At 41.3% G+C, this 25,472-nt stretch overlaps 1 protein-coding gene across 1 annotated transcript in view; it reads right to left on the bottom strand.

Annotated features, from left to right (window-relative positions):
- PITPNC1 (phosphatidylinositol transfer protein cytoplasmic 1) overlaps nt 1-25,472 on the bottom strand; it is a 237,507-nt gene that overhangs the window by 1,062 nt on the left and 210,973 nt on the right. Inside the window, exons 7-8 of the mRNA XM_058561399.1 lie at nt 16,062-16,217; nt 12,357-12,420 (exon numbers count right to left, since the gene is read on the bottom strand). Coding sequence (XP_058417382.1) covers nt 12,357-12,420; nt 16,062-16,217 — 220 coding nt within the window. The remainder of the gene's footprint in view (nt 1-12,356; nt 12,421-16,061; nt 16,218-25,472) is intronic.

Genomic DNA, 25,472 nt, shown 5'->3' on the forward strand with positions numbered 1-25,472 from the left:
TCTACTTTAGATCACGAAAATATAAGTATACTTATATAAACAGGCAAATCATCAGGATTTCTCAACATGCTATCTTCTAATTCAATAAACACACTTGTTAGATTCTAAGGTTACTTCTTTCCTGACTGTGTATCAATCCTGAGATTGTTTAGATGCGGTGCTTTAATTAATTCAGCTTAAAAAACAAATAAGATAACAAACTCTGCTAATGATCCCCAAATCAGAAAAATAAAACCATTTCTCAAGGAAACATAAAAGAAAAAAGAATAGAGAACAAAAAGAGAGGATCATTTAATGAGTGAGAATTTTATTTAAAAGAAAAAAAGCATTATTTGGCTTTTAAGAAATAAATTCAGTGATGCCTCATTTAACAGGCATTGTGAAATATGCCTATAACAGGATTATGTTGATTTTCCAAATACTTGAAATGTTCTTATTGAGAAAGTAAAAAAAAAAAAAAATCCTTTTAAATGTACATCTTTCTCTCATGTATTTAATGTATTATACACACTTACTACCTTTTAGACATAATATACTGAAAGTATATCCCTGTGCTACAATACAGTGGTGACTTCTTTCCTGGGGCCGACTTGCTGTTTATAGTTTGACATCTCTTCTCTCACACTCAGGAACCTGATGATGCTGATGTTGATGATGAGGATGATGATTACTCTCAGTCTGGCTATCTCTGGCATCCTTTGCCATTTTTATTTGCTGGTAATAGGGGAAACAGATAACTGGGCTTATTAGAAAAACCACTGGGTGGAGGTGTAAGGGCTTGTCCTTGAGTAAAAGATGAAATCTGCTGCCCATGGATTTTCCACATCTGCTGTATCTTCCCCGAGACTCATTTTTCTTCCTGTCCTCTCCCATCAACTTAGTAGTTGAACCTTCCTTAGATGATATAAACCAGCATGAAACAATACAGTCACTTTGGAAATATAAACCATGGAATGAATATTCATAAGATAGTATTAATCATTAGGTCTTATATATATTAGGTTATATCATAACATATGAGCAAACCAGAAATATTTTTCAAAAAACAAAATCCTTAAGAGGATTTCCTGGGAACAATTACTGAAATTTTCTGAAAGGGAAGAGTTTTTACAAAGGAAATAAAAAATTATAACTGTGTTAATATAAAATTCAGAATTTAAGAAAAATTGTACATGTAAACTTATCACATTTTAAAAAATACTAAGACTATTAAGCTAAGAAATGAGATTAAGTTTTAAAAAAAGAGGTATTTCAAAATAAAGTTGAGACAGAAAAATTTCAGTGAATCAGGGTATGTTTCTGCTATAATAAATGGATATCATCTCTGAAAAATCAGACATTTTAAACAAGTGGCTGAAAAGAGCACCCTACCCTACACATCCAGCAGGGGGCAGAAATCATCCACAGTAGAGAATTTTGATTTTACACTCGCTTCGAGTCTCAGAAGTTTCCTTCTTGAAGGCATTGAAACTGCTCAGCTGAAAAGGAGACTGTTGTTTCTCTACTGTCATGTTCATGGATATTAATTTTGCACAATTTCAATCTAATTTGTCCCTACTCAGGTTGATTATTTGAATTTATTGAGCACCCAAGCAGTTTTTATTTGTGATGGACCTGCTGTCCATCACTCTTGATTTCAACTGTTTTTCATTATGATAGAGAAGAAAGACAATGGAAAAATAAATGATCCTCAATTTGATGGAATTCCAAATAAGGGAAATGTCATTAGCATTCAAAATAACCACTTGGTATAACTTCTGAGGAGATAGACATCTCTTATACTGAAGTCATGGGAACAACTGTGAGTTGCAGCCAGAGAATGCATGGGCTTTCCCATGGGGAGAGCCATTCTAGGTACCACCGTCTACATAGTAAACTGACTTTCTAATAGTAACAATCACAGTAAAACGGAAAGAAAACCAAGCAAAGAGCCTTAAGCTGAAAGCTGTATGAACTTAGAATGAGAAAAGCACTGTGAGGGTGTCTTTTGGACATGTGGCGGCTCCCCCTTTCCTCTGGCTTCCTCTGGTCATACTTATAGTGAGCAGCTTTCAGAGAGCAGCTGAGGGGAAACTGGTGTCTAACATTCCTAGAAGAATAGGTAATAGAAAGTTATGGAAACTCAAGGACAGTTTCCTTAAGGAGCATGTCTAACTGTAGAACAGGGAGAGAGGAAGGGGGAGGTCCTGTTGGGATTGGCCTGTGCATAGAGAGGAACACCTCAGTTAAGTCTTGTCCGAACAGTGTTCTGCAAATCCAGTCACTACATGCAAAATGGGGAGGAAGAGTCAGGGCCATTTCAACCTCAGGGCAGTTACATGCATCCAAGAGCAGCACATGAGCCTTGCAAGGCACGTTCCAAAGACATGTTCTGAAAACTTAACTGAAAATGTCCAAAGTGCAGCCAAAAGGTCTTCACAATTCCAAAGTATCCATTTACAACAGCCATCTCTCAGTTTTCTTTAACTACATGCTGAATTTCTTAAAAATCTTATATGTATTATTCTGGGGCCTTGGGCTCACAGACATGTGGGCTCAAGCTAGCACCCACCGAGATCCCAGCATGGGTCAAATAGAAAGCATTTCAAAGCAAATGTAAAGAAACCTAAAATACCAGATGAGCAGGAAGCCCTCCCTCGATTGAATAACTGAGTGTTAACTATGTTTTTAAAAGTTACTGGCATGATGTTCTGTGACATCTGTTTTTACCCCTCTGTTCTCTTATGGTACAGGCCGCTCGCTAGCACCACAAAATGTTTCCACTCTCCGTGTTCTTGGTTTTATGACTGAAACAACGCCCAGGTCAAGCGGCTTTAAAGAATTGGACTATCTGGAAGCAAGAGGTGACACTGTCCAATTTAGACCCGGCTCAGGTTCTTCACTGACAGCCTCTGCATGATGATGCTTTTTGTGGAAGCTGGAGAATTGGGCATTCACAGTATCTCAAAGATCAGTTTATGTGTACGTTTGCTAAAGGGTGGGCAACATGTTTTAAAAATTCTACATACACTTGTTTGGGCATGGCTCTCTATGTCATCCACAGTGGAGGAATGCTGATTGCAAACTTTTATGTTGGTTTGTTCATGCATGTTTTTCTCGTATTCCCGAACATCATCCATTGTCATATCTGAAAGAAGGTCAAGACGTTGGCAACTTCCGTTATTAAATGCAAACTTTCAATGGGGGAGGCTTTAGGGAAAGATGCTAGCTTAGCAGAAGCCAAAGAGAAGTTTACAAAGCGGGGAGTTCACTAACTTGATGAAGAGTACATCATAAAGTTAGCTAAACCAGCCAAAGGGGGAGTGAGTGCAAGTTAAGTCAACATAGTCTTAGAACAGAGAAGAGTGGAAATTATTTAGGGGTGATTCTTGTCAAGTGAGCTAGATGGGTAGAAACTATTAGCACATGAGCAGTGCCGTAGCTTGAGATCTCCTAAAGCATCGTTAGAAGATCATTCAGGGACAGGGTCAGGTTTGTTTGGTTCAATACTTACCTTCCATATACCTTTCAAAATAGATTGGAAATTCTTTAAATCAATGCATTCAACAACAGAACGGACACTTCATCGCTATGATAGGAGACATGATGTAGAAGGCAGAGAAATGATGTTCATTGGAACAAGTGAGATTTAGTGCAGTGTTCACACAGAGATGTATTTTTGCACAGAACGCAGGGTGTCAGAGAGTGCAGGTCTATCCTGAACTTCAAGTCTAGCCTAACAGCTTGAAGATGGCTGGCATTACTTCCACCCACACTGATCTATAAATAAAATGGCACACGATATTATGCTTTTTGGCCCAAGTCTGCAGTTTTTCAGTATTTCAGGATAATGATCTCTTAATCCAGTAGTTCTTGACGGAGGACAATTTTGCAGCATTTTTGGTTGTTATAACTGGGATGGGGGTGCTACTGGCATCTAGTGGGCAGAGGCCAGAGATGCTGCAGAACATCCTACAATGCACAGGACTCCCCTCCCCCCAAAGAATTATCTGGTCCAAAATGTCAGTAGTACCGAGGTTGAGATATCTTGTCTAAATCCATCTGATAAAATCCTTAAACAAAGAACCCATCCATCTTCAGTATGTGAAATGCATAAAAATAGCAATTACTCCCACTTCAAATACTTCTGTTCTTTTATCCTCCACGCCCCCTCCACTTCTTGGTTATTTTATAACATTTTATCAGCAATTTTCCCAGATAGGCATTCCTCTGTTGCTCTCGTGGCAGAATTTAACTTCATCTCTCTTTATAATGAAACTATGCTGAACAATTGGATAATCGACCCTTGATCACTAATTAGCCTGGCGGGGATTCAGAGCAGGTATTCACGGCTGGAATTTTTCCTTAAGTATTGTCTGCATCATGTGGTTTGGTGTCTTTTTATATGGATGCATGTGTGTCATGTGAGAGTCTCTTCATTTCCAAAGGGCAGACTTGCCAGAAGGTTATGATTTAATTCAGTGCGGTCTGGGGCCAAGATGGAGGGCAGCTCTAAATCCAGACCTGGGCTATTTTATTTAGTTGATGATCCCCCCACACCCCAAAACCATCAATCAAGAATGCTGTCCATAAGCAATGCAAGTATCAAGAATGTTAAGTAGCAGTCTGGCCAAGCAAAGAGCATGCTTTTCTTTTAGAAAATGGAGGTAACTGGAAAGCCATAGAGAGATGCTGTTTTGTGATTAGAACAAATGCATCTTAGTTAACAGTAATAACACAGTCTTTCAACACAATCCCTTTAATTTCAACAGCTGGTTATCAAAATTTCTTAAACACAAATACACCTGGAATGAAGACTGAGGTCATTTTAAGGTAAAAATTTAAAATTTAAAGAAATTTCTCTATACATATATTCATTAGATACTTTCTTTCTCCCCCTCACTGGTATGACAATAATTTGGAAAACAAAAACAAAGGCGTTTTAGTTTCTTTGTTCTAGATAATTCCAACAGTAATCATTCTTTATCTTTAATTAGCGCAATGTTAAGAGAAGGGCTTAAACTGTGTGACTGTGTGCTTTCAAAGATATATCAATTTTATGGATGTGAAGAAGGATTTAACAACAAAGATACTCATTACTGCCTTGTTCATAATAGTGAAAAATTGAAAACAACTCAGAGGACTGGTAGTACTATGCTACTTTTAAAAATGATGTGGAAGAATTTCTTTTTTTTTGGTGAGGAAGATCAGTCCTGAGCTAACATCTGATGCCAATCCTCCTCTTTTTTGCTGAAGAAGCTTGGCCCTGGGCTAATATCCGTGCCCATCTTCCCCTACTTTATATGGGACGCCGCCACAGCATGGCTTTACAAGCAGTGCATTGGTGCGTGCCCGGGATCCAAATCTGCGAACCCCGGGCCGCCGCAGCAGAGCACACGCACTTAACCGCTGCGCCACTGGCAGCCCCTGGAAGGATACTTAACACTACAGAGAAATGTCCTTGGTATACCTGTATTGTTAAATAAAAAGTAAAAAAATTATACATATTATATGAAATCATTTTTGTCAGAAAAGCATTATATACACTTAAAAAAGACTGAAAAGATACATTTCAAAATATTAAGTGATTGTTTTGAGGAGTTGGGATTATAGACAATTTTCATGTTATTCTTTTTGCTTATCTATATTTTCTACATCAAATATGCACTACTTGTGTATAAGAAAGAACATTATTTAAAAATCTATTATTTGAGGTTATTAGAAGATGGATACCATCAATTTGGAATTGGTAAGGAGAAAATAGACTTTTCTAGAATTTCTGCCCATTCTAGAAACATGATCCCTGGTTTTCTTTTTTTAATGAAGAGTTAAGAAACAAAGTTTCAGAAAATTTCATCTAAAAGACAAAAAATCTCCCAATTAGACCACATAAGAATGAACATTTCTAGTAAAGTGGTTCTCTAAAAGATGATAATTTGGTCCCTGCTGATGCTGAAGGAAAATATATCTAAATCCTGAACTATCCCCACATACCATACATGCTTATGGAAATGATATAAACATTTTCAATATTCCTGGTAATTTATGGAAAGCCTAATCAAGTGAAAATGTTCCTGTTCAGATTATCTGGTAAAATGCAGTATGTCTTGCTTCTGCAAAGTATATTACCTCAAAATCTATATATGAATCAATTTTTTAGTAAATTCAATTACACGTGCCCAATGATAGATTACATTTTCAGAGATGATTCATCTTCATTACTGATTGATTTTCAATGATCAGAGTGACTTCTAACAATTTAGGTTCAGATCTCTTTGCTTCCAGCAAACAAGTGCTTAAGTGTATCAGAGAAACTCTTAATTAAAGGATTCTATGTCAATTATTTTGCAAATAAACTGATAAATAATCACCCCTTAATTTAGAGATTTGAAAAGTCATAATTTACTTTTCTTAATAAGGTTTCTTAAAGGCTTCTTAAACAAATAACACTAGGCTAACCGCCTGATTTAAGAGAATATTGGAACTAGTATGGTATTTCTTCTGATAAGAAAGGTACAGCCTAATTTCTCTGACATTGGCTATCAGAGGCTGACTGATATAATCGGCACTGGGAAGTATTCTGGGGGTATAAATGCCCTCCTTACTGCACTTCAGTGGAACAAGATTTCCTTTCTTTGCCCTCTTGTGAGACCATTTCTTTCCTTCTCTTTCTCATCCTCCTTCGGGTGAGGAGAGAGCAGATCCCAGTCTCCTATCCCAGCATGTGAAGGTCAACCTGAATCGGCCAAAGTAGAACCAGTTTTGACAAAGAAGCTCTGGACCCACAGGATTTGTTAATTGAGGAATCTTCTTCGATATCCTAAACCATGAACTAAAGGTTCTCAATAAAAAGCAAAATACACCTCAACTATATGAGCCCTGGTCCGCTTCAACCATTTTCTACTTTTTTATAAAATATGGGTTTCAATTATTATTTACTTATTGACTCACTCAAGTAAGGCATGAATTATATTCCATAGAAATAATTCAAATAGTACTAGATTACATAGAGAAAAGAGTTTAACTCCTTTGAACCTCCCCCACCAAACCTATTCTTTCTGGAGATAACCACTGTTAAGAGTTTGAGGCACAAGCTGCCAGATTTCTTTTTCTATGAATTCATATGTATGTTACTACACACACATACAAAGTCTCATTTATTTTTACACTTATGGAATCACACTATAGTATACTATACTATACATATTGTTCTGGTTTGCTTTTTCCACTGATAGAAAATGTACCTATTTCCATGCCAGTACATACAGAACTATCTTATTCTGTGTAACTGTTGCACATAATATTCATAGTATGAGTGTATCATAATTTACTTGACGATATTCCTGTTAATGGACATTTACACTGAGACTAATTTTCTGCTTTTATGAACAACACTGTACTAAATAGCTTTGTACCTATATTCATGAGCACATGTATATTCCTTAAAAATACATTTCTAGAAGTGGAATTGCTGGGTCATAGGTTATTTGTACTTATTATTTTTACGGAAACTGTTAAATTGTTGTCCCACCCATCCAAAGCTGGGTATTATCATTCTCTTTTTGCCATCAGATAGACAAATGTTGTATCCTCTTGTTATTTTCATTACATTTCTTGTGATTAGTGGTAAGATTATAGGCCATTTGCATTTCTTCTTCTATGATTTACCTATTCATACTCTTTAGCTTTTTTCTATTGAGTTGTTGGATGTTTTATTTATAGCCCCTCTTTATATACTATAGATATTAATCCTCTGTTGGCCACACATGTTGCCTAGTTTTTCAACTTTGTTGATGGTGGCAATTTTCTATCACTCATTTTATTTTTAAAGCTGTCAGGTTGATTTCACAGGAAGTGGAGGCAAGATCATATATTTGAAAGGCCTTTAGAATAGAACATACAGAGAAACCACAAATGCTATGGAACAAAATGTCTGCAAACAAGAATTTTCCTTCATTGTATTGCACAGCTACAGCAGTTAAAATTTTAATAAAAAGTCTATATGCTAATTCCATGACCTGTCCAATGGCACATTATGTTTTATTTCCTTCTACAAACATTTTTCTTTCCATTTCCAGGCTCCTCACCTAAACAGAAGTAATTTTTTTTCACTCTAAGTCAAAATGGAAGTCTTGAACAAGTAGTTGGGTGAGGGTGGGGGAGGCTCCAGCAATTATGAATTAGATTTTTTTTTTTTTTTGGTGAGGAAGATCAGCCCTGAGCTAACATCTGTTGCCAGTCTTCCTCTTTTTGCTGAGGAAGATTGGCCCTGAGCTAACACCTGTGCCCATCTTCCTCTATTTTGTATGTGGGATGCCACCACAGCATGGCTTGATGAGCGGTGCATAGGTCCGCACCTGGGATCTGAACCTGCGAACCTTGGGCAACTGAAGCTGAGCTCGCGAACTTAACCACGATGCCACCGGGCTGGCCCCCATGAATTAGATTTGATATTCTTTTGACTCTAGCAAAACGGTGGCCATCCTTTGGCAAGAGCTTGTTTTTGTTTCTAAACTCTTTAAAATGATTATAAATTCAATACATGCTTGTTATGAATAGCTTAGGGATGGGTCCACCTTTTTGTAGGGAAAGTAGCCAATCCAAGGCTTGGTGCATACCCTTTCCATGTGATTCAGACCACTAAGATCCAGAAATGTAATCTACAATTGTGATTTTTTTTCCATAGTTCTTAATTTGGGGAGGTGGAGGAGGTCACAGATCCCTTTGAAAACCTGGTGGAAAGCTATGAGCTCTCTCCCCAGAAAAATGAACATAGGCACACACATGAAATGTTGCCCAAGAGCCAGGATACTCAAGTTCATATTTCAGGAAGCCTGAGGCCATTGGAAAATGCTGGCTTGGCGAACTCAACCAACCAATGCTAGTCCCTAAGCAGGCCTATTTCTCTACCTGGAGCTTGCTTGGTGGTTAGGCCTTCTCTGGAGACTCCAGAATGATTTCCAAGTCACTTTCATGTGGGAGTTTCATCCATACTAGCAAGAACTACCGCCCATACCTTTTTGGAAGGGTCAGGATTTCAAAGACATTCATGAGGTTCCACTTAATCACAGCCTGCCTCTGGCAATCCTCTGTATTCCTCTCTCAGAATACTGTCAAATTTATGACAGCAAAACCATGTTTCTGTGAAGCTGGGATGCCTATTTTTATAGGCCTCTCACCCCATCTCTGAAATGTGGTGGTGTTTCTTCTCTGATTAGTGTTCCAGTCATGCAGGAGAGACCCAAGGCTCATGGATAAAGACCAATCAAGGCTTTAAAAGACAAACTCAACTCCTCCAACAGCGGAAATGGTTAACACTTTATAATGAACATGAGTAGAATAAAATCTGTTTGGGGAAATAGCTATGTGGCAGCCAAATGCTGAAACTGAGAAAAGATACAAAATTAACCCTTGGGCAAGAAAAGATCACCATCATCTACTATATCCTTTTTTTTTTTTTTTAAACTCTTAATTGAGCACTGGAGGTGGTGAGTCTAATTAGGCAGCAAGACATCTAGGGATGCCACTGCATAAGGGTATATAGTTTATGCACAGTATGAACACACAGCCCAGGAGGTCAATGGGGCTAAAATTCCACCCTAAGCCGATAGCACCTGCTGAATCTGTCCAGGAGGGGTGCCTTTTTCCAATTCTCACAAAGCATTAGAGTTTAGCAGTTGGCCCTGAAGACATCTACCATTCTCTAGTCTAACCTGTTTGGACTGAGTTAATTAAACTGTCCTTGCAATCTAATCTGATTTAAAGTTGTTCTTATACTTTAGTAAGCATCAGAATCATCTGCAGGGCTTGTTACAACACGGATTGCTGGGCTGTACTCCCAGAGTATCTGATTCAGTAGGTTTGGCGTGGGGCCTGAGAATTTGAATTTCTAACAGGCCCCCAGGGGATGCTAATATTGCTGGTCCAGGGACCTCACTTTGAGAACCAGAGCTATAAGCAATAGGCAAGGATTTCTTTACTTTGGACCTTGTCCGTGTTTAGTAATGAGAGCCTCACTGAGCCTGTACAGACCAAAGAAAAATAAGCAACTGCAGGTACCCAAAACTGAAGGGCTATCCTGGGGGACAGCGACACACTCATTTACCTGAAAGGCCCACAGTCTCCAGCATTCCCTTGAGCAGGACTGAGAAGGCACTCTGTGGGCAGGGCCATTTCCATTTATTTGACTGACTGAGAGTCTGCATCTGTGTAATGAAGGAGCCACAGTTTCCCCGGCAAGGAGCTCAGCTGGCAGTGATGCCAGTAATTTACATGAAATTGATGGGGTGGTTCTCGGACCCCTTGCTGAGTGAAAAGGCTGCTTGTTTTGGTTGGGGCTAGGATTGTGTATATAGGGGGTGGAGACCTTCTCTGGGGAGTAGATCTACATCTACTAAACCACTTGCTGTTTTTCTGCACTCAGATACAGAAAGGGCTTTTTGTCAATAGACTCCTTGAGTTGTTCCTGTCTCCACCTAACCCATCATAAGTAAATAGGTAAGGGTTCTCTTCTTAAAGGTCTCTAGGACTGGAGATCTCCAGTTTCCTTTGATGCATTATTCTAGCTCTGGCCCTGTAACAGCCTGAGTTTGGGGTTTTTTTTTTTTTTGGACTAAAGGTCTTTAAGTCTCTTCCCTGCCCCAAGCTCAGCTGAGACAGAAAAGAGTTGGCCCCCATCCTCTGTACCGCAGCCCTTCACTTACTAGATGCCTGCCCACATTTTTTTCTTTCTGTGTCCTGTCTCTACCCAAACTGTCTTTTCTGATCAACAGGCTTGCAGTGTTTTGTCCTCTTAATCAGGACCCAGCTATCCTTTTTGATGCTGCCTTTTCTGAAAAGTCTTCTATGGCATCCTGGCACTAGAGAGAACTCTATTCAAGTGCCCTGTTTCATGGTCTTCAAAGTGGCAGAGTTTTGGCCCTTCAGGTCCCTGTTCACTTGCCAAACGTCTAATCAGTTTGAGCCTATTATTCTTTGAATATCCTTTTGATATTCCCTGAGTGTTGGAGGCAAGGACACCACGAGCTTGGAGGAATGCAAGTTGGGAGAGACTGGCAGTTCTTAACCTTTTTTGGGGTCTGTGCTCCCTGTAAGAATCTAAGAAAAGCTCCCCAGAAAAAAGAGAAAGACTTGTTTAATGATCAGGGGAAGTAATCACAGGAGACTCTCCCTCCACCTGCGTCAGAAGAGACACCCACAAACAGACAGGTCTTAGGGAGATGTCATGACGAAGCGGCAAGCCAGTACACTTGCTGTGTGTGAGCAGCCTCGGGGAGGTGTGTGATAAGAGAGAGTAAATTAAGATCTTTCAAAAGGATCTCTTTCAGAGGTCTGAATTTAGGCAAACCCAGGAAGAAGCATTTGCTCTTCAGAAGATGCGGATCTGGGAAAACTGCAAAAAGTAAAAAGCCCACAGCCTACGGAACCATGTCTTTTTAAATGTGGCTCAGAAACAGCTAACAACATTAATAACAATCACTGTCTTTGCCCATTCAGTCCAGTGTATCTTTTCACTTTAAATTTGATACCTTCCGCTAAGAGGGAGGGAAATGGTGGAACAATGACAGAAAAGCACCAAAACACAATCTAGGTTACATTCAGAACAAATTCAATTTGACTTAGGAAAAGACCAAGGAGAAGGGCCTTTCATTAGACAATCTGATCTAACCCAAGTCACCAGTTGGGCATGTTCATTTCTATTTATAGTCAAGGACACCAGCCTCTGATGACTGATTCTGGGAATGCAGGGTATTCACGTGGACAAAACGATAGTGCTGAGAATCTGGGAAGGGTGGTCCATCCATCATGGAATGAAGCAAACCTTGTTTCCATTTACTGGAAATGTGTAGAACTTGCTGAACTCTTCTCAAATCATGAAAAAAAAAAAAAGCTAGAACAATAGTCTCAGTTAGGATTAAGGTGACACCTATGCTTTTGCCCTTGAATTATTGCAGAATCTTTATGTTTTTGGTGAAAGAGTGTTTCAAGTGTTCTCTAAATCAAAGGACTGCTTTCACTTGCTATGATGCTTCAGACAGCTTTGATCTTGAATTGACATTTGGGATAAATTAGGATGGGTTTGAAACCCATCCAATAGAGAATTATGGAGCCCTGTGTTATCAGGTATGCCAGCATCAAACATACTGAGGTCCTCCTTAGGCAATCACTAAGTATTGTGGTTATTTTAGACCAAGCTTCTATCATTACATTCTTCTTCATTATATTCTGTGGACAGTGCTATTTCCAATCCAGGAAGCAGTTGCCCTGCCTTTCTTTCTGTTGTCTTTCTAGGTAGCAGTTGAAGCCAGATGGATGGAAAGCTCAAGTCAACATGTTATGAACTTGCTCTACAAGTTATTTCAGGGAAGATGACTTACCATACCACTCATCAACCCATGCAAAAGCCTGTCTATGTCCAATCAGCAGAATATCTCGGACCACCTAAAAAAGTAAAAGGAGGTTGAAATAACACCATGTTTGATGAAAACACTCTGGAAAATAGATTGTTCCCAATTCTAACAATTGTGGCAATTACAAATGTCTTCATCCCTCTGTCCATATGTGATGACAATTACAGGCTGACATACACAGATATTGTGCTGGCCCACCCTCAGCCCTTTCAATGGTGTGCATATACTTGCTGTAAATTAATCTCTTCATCTTATTTGAAAGTCAGGCTGGGGGTATGTACAAACTCATGACAACTACTTGGCAGTCACACAGCAGTGATTGGAATGAGTCTCTAGGCTAATCACCTTGAGATTTTTCTCTTCATTCATCTTTCCCTAAAACTGGTTCTACTTATCATTTGTGGAAGGGTATGTCTCACTGATGCCAGGAGGTCATAAATGTCGGAAATCAAGAACATTTTTCTGGGCAGCAAGTCACTTCTAAGCAAAAACACTTCACACTCTCTCTTCTTAGGTGAAATATCCTAAATATTGGTTAAAATTTTTTTTTTAATAAATGAAGGTGTGGAATACAAGATAAATAAATGTTTGTAGGCTTGACTTTCATGTAATAGAAGGAAAAAAAAAGCAGTTTCATCAACTATTATTGAAAGAGATAAAATAAGAGACCTGAACTAGAAAAGAACATAATGGGAATGATAAGACTGACTGGAGACAAAAGGAATGAAATTGTTTCTTATGGTGCACATAATGGCAATGGAAGACTAAGAAAAATAATATATATCAGTGTGTGTGTGTGGGTGTGTGTGTGTGTAACACTGTTCATGTGCTTTTTTTTCATGGTATTCTTTTGTGTCCTCTATAAATATGCCTTTTTATGTTTCTTGGATTCTCACACTATCCTTCCAACATTCCTTTCTTCCTGCCAAACAAATCCAGCAATTGTCAGAAACCTCTTGTGGAAGGTTCAAGCATGTTTCAATAAACGAAGGATTTTAATTTGGTGAATTTGCAGAAACAAGGGAAGCATTTATAATGAAGTGTTTATTACTCCAGGCTTCTGAATATCTAGTGAGGCTTTTATGATTTGGAAGGAGGAAACACATAGTGAAAATAAGAAACAACACGAAGCCATACACACTTGAGTGCTGAGTGTGTCAAATTCATGGAAATCAAAAGACTAGCATTGAGGCATCCGTAAATATACCCTATTACATTAAGCACAACACAGCTGTCTGCTGGAAACAAGAATTCAATAATGTGCTAATGGCTCGCTTTTGAACATTTTTTTCCCTTAACTGTGAACAGATTCTTAAAAAAAAAACAAAGGTGTTCAGAGAAAGGCATCCCTGGCACTTTAAACCCATGCAAATGCTAGCCTCAGATACTCATTAGCAACTCATGTGCCAAAGCAGGTGTGTTTCTGGGCGTTGATAGCACTTCATTATATTTGGAAATGGGCAATGGGAATGCCTATTACTAGAGAGTACTTGTTACAGGTATTTTAAAGAAATAGATTCTCAAAAGTAGCCAAAGTGATCTTGGAGAAAAGAAACACAGTGAGCACTGTGGCAATCTAAATATGCTTTCTGAGAGGAGGAAATAATAACATGCACTACGGTAGTGGCCCTAGTGAGAGAAGATCATTTTGGGTTAAAAAAAAATAAAAGGAGGGCCAGCTCTGTGCCCTCATGGTTAAGTTTGGCATGTTCCACAAGGGCAGCCTGGGTTCGGATCCTGGGCACGGACCTATACCACTCATCAGCGGCCATGCTTTGGTGGCGACCCATGTACAAAATAGAGGAAGATTGGGTCGGCCCGGTGGCATAGTGGTTAAGTTCACACGCTCTGCTTCAGGTGGCCCGGGGTTCGCAGGTTCAGATCCTGGGCATGGACCTATGCACCGCTCATCAAGCCATGCTGTGGCAGGTGTCCCACATATAAAGTAGAGGAAGATGGGCATGGATGTTAGCCCAGGGCCAATCTTCTTCAGCAAAAAGAGGAGGATTGGCAACAGATGTTAGCTCAGGGTTAATCTTCCTCACCAAAAAAAATAAAATAAAATAAAAAATAAAAAAATTAAAATTAAAAAAATAAATAAGTGTAAAAAAACAGACAAACTAGAGGAAGATTGGCACAGATGTTAGCTCAGGGCAAATCTTCCTCAGCAAAAAAATAAATAAATAAAAAATAAAAGGGGGATGTTGTAGGCAGTCAAGAAAGATACAGCCTGAGATAGACACAGAGTTAAGGCTGGAGAATATTTACTCTGGGAGCCCCAACTGGCTTCCTGCTTAATAACTGGGACACAGCAGGAAAACAGGAGGTCCCAGAACTTGATTTCTGTATGTCGCACTTGGTCCCCACCTCTGATTGGGCAGAATGGGTTCTGGAGCTCAGCAGGAGATCAGCATACTTCTCTGTCTCAAATTTGATTCAGAGTCTGCTATTACCACGAGCCCAAGTTCAATTTATTTCTTGGACCTAAATTCAAGTTTTATACATTTTTTTTTTTTTTTTTTTTTTTTTGTGAGGAGATCAGCCCTGAGCTAACATCCGCCAATTCTCCTCTTTTTTTGCTGAGGAAGACGGCCCTGGGCTAACATCTGTGCCTATCTTCCTCCACTTTATATGGGACGCCGCCACAGCATGGCTTACCAAGCAGTGCGTCGGTGCGCGCCCGGGATCCGAACCAGCGAACCCCGGGCCGCCGCAGCGGAGCGCGCGCACTTAACCGCTTGCGCCACCGGGCCGGCCCCAAGTTTTATACATTTTTATTGTCAAGTGTCTCCCAATCTCAGTAGACAAATGCATCTAAGTAATAAAAAGCTCAGGGCATTAAGGTTAAATTTCAGTGCCCCCAAAAGAATTTCAGAAAGCTATTCTTTATCAATTTTTAGTGGAAAAATAAACAGATATCCATTCTATTTGGAATGTAGAGACAGCTTGGGTAGTATTTATTTTTATGAAAATGGGAGGAGTTACAAAGGGCAACGGTCAACATTGCATTTCCCATTGTTTTCCATGAGGATAAGGGTCATGTTAGAAACTCCTCACAAACATATCATCAGCAAGTGGGTTCCTGCTACAAAATTAACATGTGTAGCCAAAATGGGTATATAGTTGAAATCTGTGTTTTGAGGTTGTTAATAATTCTTTGGTAACAGAATTATTAAATGAGCAGAATGCTGAGGTGCACCATCTAACGGGACCACTGGGATTTCTTGTTCTGTCTCTTGGGGCATCTTCTGCCTTAGGTGTCTACATTTGCAGGATCTTTTGAGTGAGAATTATCCTTGGGGGCTGCACACAGATAAGCCCCATGCCTCTGCCTGGAACCCAAGTACCCAAGTACCCAGTAAAAGTACCTCTGCCTGGAACTAGATTAGCCTGATGCCAAAGGGAGGACTATGTGTTGAAAGCCCAACTTCCTGAATATACTTACCCAACAGACATGGAGGTCATAGAATGAGAGATGAAATGTAAAACATCTATTAGTGGAAGAAAACTAAACTCGTGTGTAAAATGCATTTCCATGAAGGCAGTGTTTTCTAGACGGAGTGACCTCGTGTCGGCTCAGCACTTGCGCATCTGTTGTGCATCGTGCACTCCAGCCTACAGTAAGGACAGTTACTTTGTCCACAGCCCAGGAACTGCTGTTTGTTCACTTACTTTGTGTACAAATTGTTCCACCCTGGTCTGAAGCCCCCAGACCTCGAACTTCACGGTCACCAGCTTGTAGGAACACATGATGGGCTGATGACTATCTCTCCAGCCTTCTCTTAACTGCCCTCGTCCTGTCTTCTCTGATTTGAAGTGTTTAGGATCCTGGAAAAAAATATAGTGAAGAAATGCCAATTTAAAAGTTCAGCCATCATTTATATGAGATAAGTGAAGTAGATAAGTGAAGCTAAGTGAAAGAAGCCAGTCACCAAAGGCCACATTGTATAATTCCATTTATGTGAATATCTAGAATAGGCAAATCTATGGAGCCAGAAAGCGCATTAGTGGCCTAAGGCTGGGGGAGTGGGATGGTAAGGGGAATGACTGCTATAGGAACAAAATTTCTTTTTGGGGTGATGAAAATGTTCTAAGATTAGATTCAAGTTGATGGCTCACAACTCTGTAACAGTGCTAAAAACCATTGAATTGTACACTTTAAGTGGATGTACTTTATGGTATGTAATTATATATCAGTAAAGCTGTGAAAAATACACAAATGCAATATAGTAAAATGCTATCTGCTCCCTCAGTAGGATTTTTTCAGGGTCTGCACTGGCTCTGGGTTTACTGACATTCCTGCATAAAATAATATTATAATAGCTGTTATCCTAACACGTTTTCTGAACGTACACTGTGGGCATAGTACAGAACCAGGTATTACATTATGCCCTCCCTCCACCTGATTTCTTTGCCCTGAGGGGTGGGGGTGGGGGGCACCAGCTGTGTGTGTGGTCACAGAGAACTTCCTCCACTCAGAGAACAGACTCAACTCTACTTGGATGATCTCTGTTCCCTGACCTTCCTCAAGGGTCCCTCCTGATTTGCATCAGTTGCAGGAAGATGGTAGGCTTGGGGTTAGAAAGGGACCAGAGTGGGACAAACATATAATTAATGGAATATAAAATTGACAAAAGGGTTTCTGGAAGGAAAAGAGAAGGCATAATAAGTATCTCAAGGGAATAAGTGCTTCTATGAAGGGAGAGGCTGGTGATCTTGAGTGTGGGTAGCATTTTTGAATCTTTGGTACCAACTTTGCCATGCTGTATTTTTATCACCTGAACCAACCCAGAAACTGCCACTGAAATTACATGTACAGGCCTGGAAAGATTATTCTGATTTAATAACTTGATACATGAAAAAGGCATAAGTGTAGAGTTTGGCCCACAGCAAGCACTCCACTAATGTCAGCCATTATTGCATTTCCCAAGGCAGTCAACGAAATCTTTGAGTAATGTGTCCAATCTCACAGTCCCAGGCAGAGGCAGCAATGCCTTTCTAAAGCACCCTGGAATTGCTGGTAAAAGATTTTATGTTTAAGGCCATGAGACTAATTCCTGCCTGCCCTGTGTTCCTATACAATATAATGCCATTAAGAATAAAAAGAGAAGACCAATAAATCAAGAGATGTATCACCAGGGAGACTATGGTAGATAATCTTCAAAGATGGCCACCATCAATTCCTTCGGTCACTATGCCGGCATACCGTTCCTCTCACCAAAAGGTGGAGGCTATTTCCCCTCTGCTTGAATCTAGATTGGCCTGTGACTTGCTTTGACCAATAGAATGTGGCAGAAGAGACACTGTGTCAACTCAGGCCTTTAAGAGAAGCTAGAAACCAGAAGCCTGCTACAGTGTAAAAAGTCTACTCTGATTACCCCGATACCACCATGCTGTGAGGAGGCCCAAGCTAGCCATGTGGAGAGGCCATGTGAAGCGATGCTCACCCATTCCAGCTGAGAAACTAGGCATGTGAGTGAAAATATCTTTGATATTTCCATTGAAGCATACACCATGAGAAACAGAAGACCTGCCCAGCTAAGCCCAGTCAAGACTGCAGAATTGTGAGAAATAAAGCACTGTTGTTTTAAGCCACTAAATTCTGGGGTGGATTGTTACTTAGCAAGAGATAACAAAACAGATGCAATAACTGGATCACCAAAGATGAAGAGAATGAATGCTACTTTGTTCTTTCACAGAACACACCAAAAGTTCATACAATAAGCCACATGCATGCAAGGTATAAACAAGGAAATTTATAGCTGCCAAACAGAGCCTGTTGAGTTAAAATACAGGAGCTGGAGTTAAATGCGGAAAGCTGGTTTCTTTCCCCATCTGCCCTTTGACTTTCCCACAAGAGGCAAGTGTTGAGTTTAATTATCAGCATGTGGACAACTATCTTGAGGCTCAAAAAACATGGCCTCTGCGCTGTGGCTGACCAGAATATGAGTAGGCGAACCCTCATGAACCCGAGTGCAGGTTGTCCTACTTGGGTTAGCAACTGGGTGAAAAGAGGATAGTTACAGAGCCAGCAAGCAGAGGAAAGCAGGAGGGCAAAGCTCCCAGCAACCCAGATATGTAGGAGGCAAAGGACCCAGCAAACAGAGCAAGGTGGGAGGGCACCAGAGGTGGGGAAATGAAGTAATAGCCAGGGCTGTGACCTGAGCTGCCTTCATGCCTCTCTGATCCTGTGCAGATGGAGGCCCCTGGGCCAGCTGGCTGTGCCCCACTCTCCCCTCCCAGGACACAAGTCCCTGATTCATGCACTAGCCTCAGCTTGTGTCTTCAGCCAACCATGGCTGAGTTTGAAATGGTACCTATTCCAGACTCTTCATGTACATTCCGGGGTCAGACTTCTCAAGAATAAAACACAACCCTGCAACATTAAACGTGGAGCACTGGCGGATTGCATTTCCAAAGCAGTTGGAATTGTGGGGCCTCACAGCAAACTTCAGTTCTGAATAAGCCCGGAAAAGTGCTGCCTGCACAGTGAAAATGATGTAGATGCTTAAACCCGTGTGTGGTTCCTGATCGCACCACAAAATTATAAAATTATGTTAGGTTGTTGTGAAATAAAGTTTTGGGAAAAGGCTAGATGGGAATGAGAAGTGCACTGAATTTTCAAGATGCAGAATAGAATTTTTAAGCTGGAAGTGAGAATTTGGTTTCATGTCCTCACTTTTATGGATAAGGACACCGAGGCCTGAGAGAAATGAAATATTTTGCCCTCAAACCACAGGCGCTCAGCAGCAGGGCCAGGACGAGAATCCTAGCCTCCCTAATGCTAGCCCGATGTTCTTTCCACTACATTTACTTTTGATATTAAACAGCAAAAGGGTGTTTTTGTCATAGCCAGATGCCAAAGAAGCAATTAACAATTGGGCTTTTTATGGCGACAGTGTGTTGATTTTTTGCGAGTCTGGTGTCATATCTACAGCTGCTGATTTCATCTAGTCAATCTTATACATGGCCTATAATTAGGGATTCACTTTCAAAGAGCTGGAGAGAGATCAGGGAGAAGGATTTACCAGAGGACTCCTGTAATCAAAACTCAAGAGCAGAAATGAACATCCAGCTGAATGCTTTTGAAGGAAGATGAGCAAAATAAATAAGATTAAAAAAAAAATCAAACCAGTGGGTCTTATCTGAAATATTCTGGTCACTGCAGACTTTTCCCCTTTTCATGTTCCAGCCCCTTCCCCCATTCCTCCTCCCCACCTTGCCCCCAATACCCATTCCTCTTGACATCATTTTCTTCAACTCTCCTTTTCTCACTTGAGTTTGTGAACATAAATATCTAAACTGCCCCATTCACACACATCAGTTGATCTTTCTGATAACCTTTTAAATTTTTTTATTTTTTAAATTTCTGGTTTGTGTTTCTATAGCTACTATAGTATTTTGGTCCTGATTCAAACTCTGTTGTATCACTTACATCATTCTTTATAAAAGAACTGGATTGTTTCTGCGTTGTAAACTTTCATTGCCAGGTTTCCTTATTTTAAAATGAGGTTTATAAACGTCCACCTTCATCTCTGATGCTACAAATCTCCTGGGACTTCCCACACTTGGGTTTCAGAGTTTGACCTCTTTTAAAAGGACATAAAGTTTGACATTAGTGTGACCGAGAGATTATGCATCTCGAATCTCCTGCTGGATCCTAAACCAGTGCAATCAGAAAACACAGTGAAAGTTGTCGGTAGTGGGTTGAATGGTGACCCCCAAAAAGATATATCCAAGTCCTCATCCCTAGTACCTACGAATGTGATCTTATTTGGGAAAAAACGTCTTTGCAGGTGTAAGAAAGCTAAGGGTCTCGAGATGAGATCATTCTAGATTAAGAGGACGGGCTGTAAATCTAATGACAAGCGTACTTAAAAGACACAGAAAAGGAAAAGACAGAGAGGAGGCAACATGAGGTTGGAGGCAGAGACTGGCGATAATGCAGCCATAAACCAAGGAACTCCTGGAGCCACCAGAAGCTGGAAGAGGCAAGGAAGGATTCTCCCCTAGAACCTCACCTTGATTTAGGACTTCTGGCCTCCAGAACTGTGAGAGAAACCTCTGGGGATGAGGAGTAAGGTTAAAATAAACCCCCAATGCTTCTGGTCTAATTGGTCTTGGGTGGGGTCTGGGCATGCAGTGTTTCAAAAGCTTCCCAGGTGATCTGAATGTACAGCTAAAGTTAAACCATTGCTATATGGTACAAACGTGATTTCTGTGTTTCCGACGAGGAACCTGAAGCTCCAAGATGAACGGTGACTTATCCACAGTCCTTCAGGATTCAAGCTCGGGGCAGCCTGACTCCCAACCCCTATACCGTGTGATCAGGACGTTCTCACCTGAAATGCTGGCACAATCTGTCAGAGGAGAGTTTCAGTCTCCTCATCTGCAGGATGCTGTTAATGCTAACTCCCTTGTGGGTCGTTGCAAGGCTTAAATTGGCTGATGTAGGCAAAGTCCCCAGTCCAACACTCAGTAGATAGTGCACAATTCACAGGAGACACCCCAGAGTGATAAGAAGCACATGACACAGAAACATCCTTAAGATATACTGTAATGCGATTTCCTCAAATCTCGTTAAGCTCCTCAAAAGAAAGGCAGCAGGAATATGGAAGTGCTATAGGGTTATTATTACTTTATTGTTATCCTGTGGTTGAGTGTATAGAGAAATGCTCATAAGCACCAACAAAAATATGACTGCCTACCATCATGCAGATGTCCTTGTACCAGTGAAAGGCTGGGTGGGCATTTCCATTTTCTGGAAGCTGTCACCTGTCAATGTCCATAAGTGGACATTGGTGGAAGAAATCCCAAGAGAAGGGTTTTGCTTACTGAACTGTATGACTAGGTTCTGGGCCAAGGACAAGTGATAATCTTCAGTCTCAGAACCACTTCCCTTCCCTCTTTCTCTTATGTTTCAGTGGCAGGAACACCCTGTTCCAAGCTGACAAAGCAGAGAGCAAAGCAGATTGCCCTAGTGTAGACTGCTCCCTTAAGGAAGCGGTTTTACCAGGGCTCCAGAACCACGTGGTGGCACATGCAGGAGCTGGTCCCAGCCAAGCTGGGAGCTTCCCTGGCAGGTGAATACACTGGGCAGCTATCTCCCAACGGCAGGATAGGTCAGCCTTGAAGTCAGACAGGCTCTGAGCATCTCAGGGGTTACTTAAAAGCTCTCCTCTTGAAGACTTGGGAGCTACACACAGAGAAGTGCAATCCTTTCCTTCCAGTAACCTTCTAAGCTGGGGTGGAGCTCTCTTCGCTATTGGGGAACCCAGCTGTATTAGTTTGCTAGGGCTGCCGTAACAAAGTACCACAAACCGGGTGGCTTAACAGAAATGTATTGGCTCACAGGTCTGGAGGCTAGAGTCTGAGATCAAGGTGTGGGCGGGGTTGGTTCCTTCTGAGGGCTGTGAGGGAGAATCTGTTCCATGCCCCTTTGCTAGCCTCTGGTGGTTTGGTTTACTGGCAATTTTGCTGTTCCTTGGCTCACAGATGTATACTCCAGTCATATGTTGTTCTCCCTGTGTGTGTTCACATCGTTTTCCCTCTGCATGTCTGTCTCTAAATTTCTCCCTTTTATAAGGACACTAGTCATATTGGATTAGGGTCCACTCAACCTCTTTTTAACTTGATTACCTCTGTAAAGACCCTATTTCCAAATAAGGTCATACTCTCAGGTACTGGGAATTAGGACTTCAACATATCTTTTTGGGGAGGGACACAATTTAACCCTAACACTGGGTCAGAGAGGTTTTCGTAACGCATATCTTCCAGATTCCCCTGTAACTAACTCTTCCATAGCTCGCTCTCTCACTCAGTCACAGAGCACTGAACCTCATACTAGCTGCAGCAATCCAGTGGGTGACACATGATGTGGAAGTGATGCTCTTGCCTTGAGGGCGCTGCTGGAAGGCCCTCTAGCCCAGCAGCTGGCTAGCAGAGAACGTGTCAGGCTGGATGGGGGTTTCTAAATTCATCCACAATGAGAGCTCTGGCTCCAGATGCTGTCGGTACTCCCCAGGCTTGGCAGATGGCAAATTGGACCCTTGTAGTTAAAACCCATCTGTATGGAGGGAGGTGAGCTGGTGCCAGGGCTGTCTCCTGGGTCCAGATGGACCTGGCTGGCCACCCCTTCCATGTGGGCACATCTTTACAAGGCATCCTCTCCACAGGGTCAGTCACACCTTCAGGCCTCATCCATCCTGCACTTGGACAAAGCAGAACAAAGGTGATGCTAAGGGCTTCATTAGTGGAGCCCATGTGAAACTGTGTCCCTGCATTTGTTAGAATCAGTCTCACACCTGGGAGGTGCAAGGAGCAGCCCCAAGGAGGCCTGGCTGGAGTGCAGCATGCATCTCAGAGGCAATATTATTAGCTGATGTTCACTGAGATAGAAAGTCTCCGTGATTAATTACGCTTTCAGTTTGAACCACAGAGGACTATATCCAACAGGGGCTTGCCCTGTTAATTGAAATTAGAAGGTTTTGATAAATGTTAAATGAAAAAGGGCTAAGTAGTAACTGGCTAGGAATTGCTACATTATGTAATTATAATGCTCAGCCCTAAAATAGGGACGAATTAACAACATGTATCAGATTTTTTCCTGCATTCTGGAACTTTTCTTGAAGACTCCAAGGTGTTACAGATATTATTCTCATTCCCCTTCAGTAAGTGGCCATTTCAACCAGGTAAAATGTAGTCCCGAATTTGGACCAAGATTTCTTGAACTTGAATCCTGAAATGGACACACATAAAAATTAAGGAGCTTTCAAAGAAGCTAGTCCCAACAGACCACATATTAAAGGATCCCATTCATATGAAATGTCCTGAACAGGGAAATCTACAAAGACAGACAGATTAGTGGTTGTCTAGGGCTGGGGTGGGAGTGAGGGTAAAAGAGTAGCGGGGTTCTAGCTAAAGCATACAGGGTTTCTTTTTTTTTTTTTTACGAGGAGGACTAGCCCTGAGCTAACATCCGATGCCAATCCTCCCCCATTTTTTGTTCTTGAGGAAGAGTGGCCTTGAGCTAACATCCATGTCCATCTGCCTCTACTTTATATGGGACGCCGCCACAGCATGGCTTACCAAGCGGTACATTGGTGCGCACCCGCGATCCGAACCTGCGAACCCCAGGCCGCCGAAGCCGAGCATGTGCACTTAACCGCTTGCGCCACCGGGCCTGCCCCCAGGGTTTCTTTTTGGGGTGATGAACATCTTTTAAATTTGATTGTGGTGGTGGTTGCCCATATCTGTGAATATACTAAAATCCATCGAATTCTATACATTAAATGGGTGAATTGTATGGTATGTGAACTATATCTCAAAGCTAAAAAAAAACCAACTACAGAGCTTTCAGTGTGCTGGAGAACTGACCTAAAACTTTACTTAAAAGGTCAATGGCTATGCATCAGCTTTAAAAGAAAAAAAACCCTAAATGCAAATCGTAGCCAGAAGCAGCCAATTCTTGCTTTGTTAGCAGTTAATACCTAAAGTGTTATTTTTAAAGCATTTGCTCTTGGCACTAGAGTGTACCGCAAACACTGAGTGATTTGTGCTATTCCTCTGCAAAGTGACTCTCTTAAAGGAGCTGGACTTAGAAGGTGCGTCTGACAAGTAGAAAGGCAGAGAAAAAGGTGGATGCGGTGGGGGGAGTGTTTTGGTGTGTGTTCCGAGCCCTTCTCAGCCATAATTCAGTGCCAGAAAAACTCAGAACTCTCTACTTGAAGAAGAGGAAGCATGAGAATGGAAAATTTGAGCACAAACCACAAAATAATTTAATAGTCAGCGGTCTCTAGCCCTGAGGGTGAGTGACCACTGTCGAAGCCTTTTAGGGGCTAGGGAGAAGACTAAGGCAAAAGAGAACCACAAGAGAGGTGGTCAGAAGAAAATGAAGGAGGAAAGGAGGAAAAAATAACCATACTAGCTAATGTTTATTAAGTGCTTGCTGTGTACCAGAGCCTGTGTGAAGCACTTTAGATATACTCTCTCAATTTGACCTTTGTGGTATAATAAGAAATATATTTGAGGTGACAGGCGGGGCCCCTCAATAGCCTCAGAATGGGGCTGGTTACCAGAAAGATCAAGTGCTTAGAGGGTGGAAACTTTCAGCCCCACCCATGACCTCTGGGGAGGGAAGAGGGGAAGGCTGGAGAATGAATTATAGAAACTCTAGACAACAGATTTGGAGAGCTTCCCAGTTGGTAAACACATCAATGTGTTGGGAGGGTGGCACACCCGGAGAGGGCATGGAAGTTCTGCACCTCTCTCCCCCACACTATGCCCCATGCATCTTTTCCATTTGGCTGTTCCTGAGTTGTACTCTTTATAATAAACTAGTAAAATAAGTAGAGTGTTTTCCTGAGTGAGCCTTCCTAGCAAATTCTCCAGCCTGAAGAGGAGGTTGTGGGAAACCTCAACTTGTAGCCATTTGGTTAGAAGTATGAGTGACCCTGGACTTATGACTGGCATCTAAAGGGGGAATGGTCTTGCGGGACTGAGCCCTTTAACTTATGGGATCTGATGCTAACTCCAGGCAGTGTCAGAACTGAACTGAATTGTTGGACATCCAGTTGGTGTCAGAGAATTGGAGAACTCATAGGCTCAGAGCAAACATCCCAGAATTTTCCTCACCACAAACCTCTTAAGTAGTACGGTCATGCTGCATTAACAAAGTTTCTGTCAACAACCGACCGCACACAACAGTGCTCCCATAAGATGAGTACCATATAGCCTTGGTGTGTAGTAGGCTATACCATCTAGATTTGTGTAAGTACACTCTACGATGTTCACACAATGATGACATCGCCTAACAACACATTTCTCAGAACATATCCCTGTCATTCAGCGATGCATGACTGTACACTATTATCTTCATTTTGTATCATGTCCAAGGGAATGCCCCCATTCTATTCCAAGACTCACTCTCCCACAGTTCCATCTCAGTCCTTGCCGTGGGCTCCTTCCATAAGCTTCCTCCTTCAGAAATCTCCAGATGGACAGCAGGCATCAATCTCTATGTTCCCCTACAAACCTCTGGGGCCACTTTTCAGTCTCACCCCAGTCTCAGGATGGCAGGGCTGA

The sequence above is a fragment of the Diceros bicornis genome, chromosome 18 (genome assembly GCF_020826845.1).
Source record: "Diceros bicornis minor isolate mBicDic1 chromosome 18, mDicBic1.mat.cur, whole genome shotgun sequence".
In the NCBI taxonomy this organism is placed as follows: Eukaryota; Metazoa; Chordata; class Mammalia; order Perissodactyla; family Rhinocerotidae; genus Diceros; species Diceros bicornis.